This window comes from Botrytis porri, assembly GCF_014898465.1.
Source record: "Botrytis porri strain MUCL 3234 chromosome Unknown BPOR_007, whole genome shotgun sequence".
In the NCBI taxonomy this organism is placed as follows: domain Eukaryota; kingdom Fungi; phylum Ascomycota; class Leotiomycetes; order Helotiales; family Sclerotiniaceae; genus Botrytis; species Botrytis porri.
Window position 1 is genome coordinate 1,275,375 of NW_024066081.1, and position 7,414 is coordinate 1,282,788.

Consider the following 7,414-nt stretch of genomic DNA (forward strand, 5'->3'; position numbering starts at 1 on the left):
TTCACACAACCTTGTTATCAATTACCAATGAGCTTGTCGAGTTGACAGGAAGTACATTTTGCGATTGCAATAGCTTGACCGGTTGGTCTAGATGTTCAATTGGAAAAGTCAATCACAATTCTGAATGTATTTGATATATGCAACGCTAAGATAGACAACTGGTTTTAGATTTTGCACACCTGCAATAGCATCACGATCAATAGTGCACAATGGCTATCACCTACCTAACAAGTACGGAGTGCCGGTAGGTATCAAGTTTCAACATAGATGGATCATCGTTGGATCAATGCTGGATGCCAATGATTGGATACGAGATAAAAGTAACTTTAGTTTGAGAGTTATCGATTATCTCAGAATTCTCAGATCTCAGGTCCTACCAGTCTTCCCTTATTATCCGAATACCTAGGAAATCAGAACCATCAACTCTTCCCATCTCATCATAGAAACAGATCGTACAAAGTGTTATCAGATTTTACTGTGGCAATTGGCTTCTCAATACTTCACAAATTCCACCCAGCATTGAAACAAGGGAGTAAGGATGACATAGATTCAATGTCATTGGTAGACATTCATCCGTATGTATGCATGCAATGCACCAGTTTTCATTTTAGCCAGTGGCCCCGAGTCATAAGCGAGCACGCTTTTTAGGAAGTACACATCTGGATTCGAATGACATGCTGTTGGCTCATTTTCGATGTATTGGAGAGTGGGTTTCTTACAACAGGAAACTTGTGTGAATACTACATGTCGTCTTTAGTACAAGTTCCGCGCCCCCGGTATCTCTGGGTGTCTACTGTTACTAGGCTGATCCCCTCCAGACCCCCAAAAGCCTCTGGCAATCTCTTCTCGCATTCTCATTCACGAAATATCGTTCGACTATCAAGATGCTATTTAACCGGCAGATCCCCTCTTTTTCAGCAAATTTGATCGCCCCTCAACATGTTGTGATATCACCTCGGGGTCGTGAAACTAGAAAATCAGGATAAGAGACCAAATTGGGCGATAATTGGAGACGACGACGTCAATGTCCTCCCTCTCACCCACAGAGGATTTCGGCCACCCATTCATAAGAAGAGGGGTCAATGTGAAATTAAAAAAAGCATCAAGTCATACGGTTGACAAATTTTATCGAGAAGCAACATCTAGAGTTTGTTCTTGACGCATAAAATCCCCACACCTTTCAAGATTTTGTAATTTCACATGAAATATATTCTTTTGGGCGACATGCATGTTCAATGTTTGAAGGTTTCGTCTGAAATCCCGCCGTGAATGTTGTACAATGGGTCCGTCTAGAAGCAGTAATAGTGCACGCGAGTGGGTTTCAAACCCTTCAACGTCGTACTATGCTATTGCACTAGAATGTTAAATATGTGCTACGTGCCTTCATCAACACATCCGTTGTGTTACGGTCGTACATAGTCAGCCATTTATCGATATGCACACTATGGAGTATCCGATTTCGCATGCAACATGAGGCACGATAAATTGAGTAATGAGGTGCGGAAGGTATTGATTAGAAATGATACATGCAGGTTATTGCATATTTTCCAGCCGACGGAACTGCGGCAAATAGGCCAGAAATGTAGCAGAAATGGAGCAGAAATGCAAATTATGAGATGATAAACGAGGGAAGCTTCTGGGAATGCATTGAGCCTTGTGAATCAACTTTGACAATGAAATATCTCCCTCTTTCGATCACTTGATCAAGAAATGGATGGGTGAGCATGAGACTTCTGCTTCGGCAACATGAAGCTCAAAATTTGTCGATGAAAAGGGGAGGTATCCTGGAATATCAAGCAGATTGCAATGAAGTACTCGATGCTGGGAGATTTTGATTAACATCACGTGATTGTTATCGGAGATTGGGAGAATACGCTAGTCTTATCGTAAAAAAAAACTTCAAAACTGTCAAACAGTAAAAGAATGAGGGAGCCAACGATGGAGATAGCAGGCAGTATCACCTCCTCGGCGACATCAACTTCACACACCATGACTGCCTCCCCGCCCAAAAAAGGCTCAACTACTAAATTAACTCAAAATGGCACTAATGGATCAAGTTCAATTGAGGATTTAATAGCTGCGCTTGCCTCGACCAATCGTCATACTTTCATTGCGCCTTCATCGAAAATACTCACTACCAGCTCGGTATTCTCCAAGGAGACATTGGATAGATTTGCAGGAAAAATAGGAGATGAGCAAGCTACAAGATTGAAGGAGCAGAGAAAAAAGAGGAAGAGGGGCGATAGAGATGAGGCTGAGGAAGAAGTGCTGAAGATTAGAAAAATACATACCCAAGGATTTGAGGCTCAGCAAGTTTTCGAACAGGCCAAGAGAGTTGTTGACGCGCTGAAAGGGGAGGTAGCACGAGGTCTCGAAGAGCTCGGAATTGGTGGAGATGAGAGTGAAGAAAGTGAAGATGGGGGAGAGGAGGGATCCGATATGATGGAATTTGACGAGGATGGATTCGCAATTGGTTCAGACATTGAAGGCGAGGGAGGGGATAAGGATCTCCAAGACATGGAGGAGGAATTCCATACGGATTCGGAGGACGAAAACGATGGTCAAGATGACGGGGAGGCTTTCGAAGGCTTTGGAGAGGAGGATGAAGAAAACGAAGAGGATGACGAGGACGACGAAGCTGGTGTATTTGTTGAGGATCCAAACAAACTCAACGATGGCTTCTTCTCAATCGACGAATTCAATAAACAAACAGAATTTCTCGAAAGGCAGGATGCCTCAGCAGATCCTTATACTGGAGAAGCGAGCGACGAAGAGGACATTGACTGGGGCACCGATCCAATGTCTCTGCCAATAAAAGCAAATAAAGGCTCTAAACGTGCGAAAGCTATGGATGTTTCGGACGGAGAAGATGACGAAGAAGAGGATGGACCAACATTTGGCAACATGGATTTAAATGCACCTGAAGGAGATAGTGACGACGATGATGATATGGATTTGGACGAAGCCGCTGATGTAGCAGATGACAACACAAATGACATTCTTTACAAAGATTTCTTCGAACCTCCACCAAGAAAAATAGGCAAAGGAGAACGACAAGCAAACTACCTCGAAAGACAAGCTAAAAAAGCAGCCAAAAAAGCACCCGAAGAGGATGAGGCTGCCATAGAACGAGCTATGGCTGACGTCCGACGCGATCTATTTGACGACGAAGACGACGCCAATTCGGAAGACGCCCTCTCAGATCTCGACCCCGCAGACCCTAAATCCCGTCGTTCAGCCCACGAACGTCGCCAAGCCAAAATCAGCGAAGAAATCCGTCGTCTCGAGGCCGCATCCGTCGCAAAACGTGACTGGACACTAGCAGGAGAAGCAAAGGCACTCGATCGACCCATGAACTCCCTCTTGGAAGAAGACCTCGATTTTGAACGTACCGGCAAACCTGTCCCCGTCATCACAGCCGAAGTAAGCGAAAGCATCGAAGAACTCATCAAGAGACGTATCCTCGCCCAAGAATTCGACGAAGTCATTCGCCGTCGTCCTGATTCGCTCACCCCTGCCAATACCCGCCGCGGCCTCTTCGAACTCGACGATTCGAAAAATAAACAAAGTCTCGCGGAAATCTACGAGGAGGAACATGTCAAAAACACAAACCCAGATACTTACGTCAGCGCTACGGATGAAAAACTCCAGGCCCAAGAAAAAGAAGTCGAAAATCTCTGGAAAGATATCTGTGCTAAACTCGACGCTCTCAGTTCCTGGCACTACAAACCCAAGCCCGCAGCACCGAGTCTCACTGTCGTGGGCGATGTCGCTACAATCAGTATGGAAGATGCTCAGCCATCTACAGCTTCTGGTATCGCGGGAGCGGAATCAAGATTGGCGCCTCAGGAAATTTATAAGGCTGGACAGGTGGTCGAGGGCATGAAGAAAGACAATAAGGAGATTACACGGGGTGGCGCACCTGTGGCGCGAGAGGAAATGAGCAGAGAGGAGAAGTTGAGGAGGAGGAGGAGAGAGAAGGAGAGGATCAAGAAGACGGGTGAGGGCGGGAAGGTGCTGAGTAAGAAGGCGAAGGAGAAGAAGGATGTGGTGGGTGAGTTGAAGAGGGGTGGTGTCAAAGTTATTGGAAAGAGAGGCGAGATGAGGGACGTAGAGGGGAAGAAAATTATGGCAAGTGAGGTTGTTACTGGTGGTGGTGGGTTTAAGTTGTAGATTCAAGTTAGCGGGTGTGTGATACATACATCAATTGTGTTGGGGATGTAATATCGATAACTTTGTAGTTGAATATCAGACAAATTGCGATTGTCACTCAGAAATGGCATAAAACGAACGTATTGTAACCCAAAAAGCATGGCCATGTGACAGATATGCAAGTACACTGATTTCGCTCAATATTACAAATCTTCTTTATCTACCTCTTCGCCGTTCCGCTCCCCAACTTCTCCATCTCTTCCAATTGCTTCCCCTCCAAACCTGCCGGTCTCTCAAGCTCCACATAACCTCCCATTTTCACATCACCTTTCACCTCTCCCATAGCCACAGCCCTATCTCCAATCACCTCTCCCCCACTCTTTCTCTCCCACCCCCTCGCTTCTACACTCAACGGTCTCCACCAAGAGTCTTCCTCTCCTTGTCCACCCCTAGCATGCCACCTCCCGCCACACATCTCCCACAACCTACTCGCCGCTCTCTTATACGCAAACCTCTCATCCTCACCCGTGAAACTTTCCGTCCTCGCAAAATCCACTCCTTTCCTCTTTCCAATCTCATTTCCCGCCCCGGGAACCGATGCAAAATCCGCATCTTCATCGGGATCATACCCGGTTTTGACGCTAGCAGTATCGGTATATGTAGAAACATTCGGTCTAAAGGGCGATGTTTGATCTTGGTAGATTTCGGCGAGGGTTTCGGGGTATACTGCATCTTGAGGATTTTCGGACTCGGATTCAGAATCTGAGGAAGGAGACAGATTAGTTTCGGGGAAGAAAAGAGCATCTGGGCCAGTGGCGGCGCGAATTATGAGTTTACATCGGGCTTCGTAGAGGGCGTCGAGGAGGGTAATAAGGCGTCTTGCTTCATTCTTTTGGAGGAGGGTTAAAATTGGCACTTCGTCGATGATGAACGTGTGGAAAGTGGAGGCCATAGTTATGTAGTCTGCAGGACCAAAAGCACCTCCACAGAGAGTGGGAAAGTCCCAGTAGGTTATACCGTTAAGATGGCGGGCGACGGGGACTGTACGGCCGTAAACTAAGAGTGTGGTTGATTGCCATGGAATTGGATTCGGAGAGGACGGAAGAGCTGATTTTACCACTTTCTCCCAGGTATCATCACTATCTGAAGCGAGAAGATACTTTTTAGGAGTATTGGCCTTCAAAATATTCTGGGTGGTACTGTCATATTCTTTTTCATGAGTACTTTGCTCATATCCAAGTCCACGATTACCGGGTGCAAGTTTTTCAAGTCCTGTAAACCCCTCTATCATTTCCTCTCTCATTATCTCAGACATCTTCGCTGTTTCATCATCCACATCCTCAATTTCTCTTCGTCTCCAATCTCTACCGCCCTTTCCCATGTCCCAAATTTCACACCTGGCTTTCAGAACTCCAACAAATCCCGAAAACTCATACCCACTAGAAAACATGTCGAGTTTCTGTGGCTTAGCTAAGCCTAGCCAATTCTTCACAAGTCCCCCCCTACCAGGCACGGCATAATCCATGCCACTGGCCTTTTCAAGTTCTTCTGGCATACGATTTGAAGATGCAATGAGCACACCACCCAATTGAAAGAATGGTGTGAGAAGATTGCTCAAGATCTTACTCGCAGCTCGATCTGGTAACTGAAACTCGTCCAGAAAGAGTATAGGCGATTTTTCAATCATGTCTTTTGCTAGCCAGAGTAGCGAATAGTCTTCAGAGTCTAAATTTCCATGCTTGGAACGAGACTGTCTCAATTGTTCCAGGCGTGAAAATGTTTCTAACATGAACGTATTGAAATGCCATCTCCTTTTCTTGTCGTTTGGTAGACTATCGGCTAGCATATCCAACAACATTGACTTTCCAGTCCCAACTTCACCATGAAGTAATATCCCTTGAGGAAAATCCAGATTCATTGCTGCTTCATGACTCGTAAGAACTCTGGTCATTGCAAGTGTATCTTGCCGTTCTTTTCTTCTGAAAAGATGGGCAAATAGTGGATTGTTCCTTAGAGGATGACCAGGAACTGCTACCGTCCGACCATCCTCATTGTTCTGACCATCATTGACGGCCTGACTGATTGCTTTGAGTCGAGCTGCATATTCCGATTGAGGTTTATAATCCTTCAATCGTAGATATAGCTTTTGCAAATGTAGAGCTATACGATGTTGAGCTGGGTCGGGGTCAATCACTTTAGTCGCCAGCAGAGCACGATATAATATGAGAGGATTGGTTATGGTTAGCCCTGTGGATTGAGGGAGGTTTGTTGGTGGCATTTGGAACTTTCATGGTTCGAAATGAAAGCAAACCGACGGATGTCCGTGATAAATTGACGAGGGGTTGAAAATGGAAGCGTCATCGCCGGCATTAAATCGGACGTTCACTTTCTTAGCCTTGCTTCTGTGGCTGGAGTGTGGCTTTGTACCTATCTCAGCCTGCCCAGGTGCCCAGGTGTACCTCTAACTGTACGTGTGCCTCAGCCTTGTACCCTTACAGCCTTGCATACCTAGCATTATTATTTTCGCGTTTCTGTTGCATGTTTCTGCTGAAATGTTGAATGTGGTCTGATAATTGACGTTGGAAATAGCAGCTTATCCCTAAGAACTATCTGGCACTATTGGAAGAGCAAGTCCGAAAGATAGACAGTCATAATTGGATCAGCTTAAGATGCCAATGCCGCACAAAATCAGGTTCTCTCTCTGTGAGGTCTGCAGGTGGCTGCAGGTGGTTTGCTGACGACGTGCTTCTGTCTCACTGTCACTAGTCCATTGAGAAATGAATATATTTAAAGGCATGCGCATAAATGGTGAAGAACACTGAATTTAATTGACCCAAATGATTGTCAAATCTCTATTGATTGAATCTGTGTTTCATCCAATCCTTTCCAGAAGACATCAGAACATAGCTAGAGCTCCTCACTGCTGGCCTAGCACAAATAGCCAAAGTTAAGCCTGAGCCTTGAGGTGTGGTCAGAGCTCAAGGATTATAACGCGTGCTTCCAAGGTTTCCACCAGTCGCCTTTATTTTCTTTTGGTACCTGTAGCCGTATTCAATTGGTTTTTGATTTTTGATTTTTGATCCGTCTATGATTTATTTATTTTGGAGCACTTGGTTCGAAACTTTATTATCAGAAGCTTTTAAAACAAAACAAACAATAACGAGCCACGAACAATCGCTTTCCACGAGTTATGCCAACAACATCATCGATCTTTCTTACACTGTAATATCCATAACTTAATTCTCATCGACAAGTTCAAGAA

At 45.2% G+C, this 7,414-nt stretch overlaps 2 protein-coding genes across 2 annotated transcripts; one reads left to right on the top strand and one right to left on the bottom strand.

Moving 5' to 3' along the window:
* Positions 1–1,923: 1,923 nt before the first annotated feature.
* On the top strand, positions 1,924–4,173 carry EAF01_005714 (uncharacterized protein; the record flags this gene model as incomplete). Its single annotated transcript, XM_038913968.1, has 1 exon — positions 1,924–4,173. One exon carries the CDS (start codon positions 1,924–1,926, stop codon positions 4,171–4,173), a length of 2,250 nt encoding a protein of 749 aa, XP_038770417.1.
* Positions 4,174–4,372: 199 nt separating this feature from the next.
* On the bottom strand, positions 4,373–6,430 carry EAF01_005715 (uncharacterized protein; the record flags this gene model as incomplete). The annotated part of the gene is made up of 1 exon (XM_038913969.1): positions 4,373–6,430. The coding sequence occupies one exon, from the start codon at positions 6,428–6,430 to the stop codon at positions 4,373–4,375; it is 2,058 nt and encodes a 685-aa protein (XP_038770418.1).
* Positions 6,431–7,414: the final 984 nt, after the last annotated feature.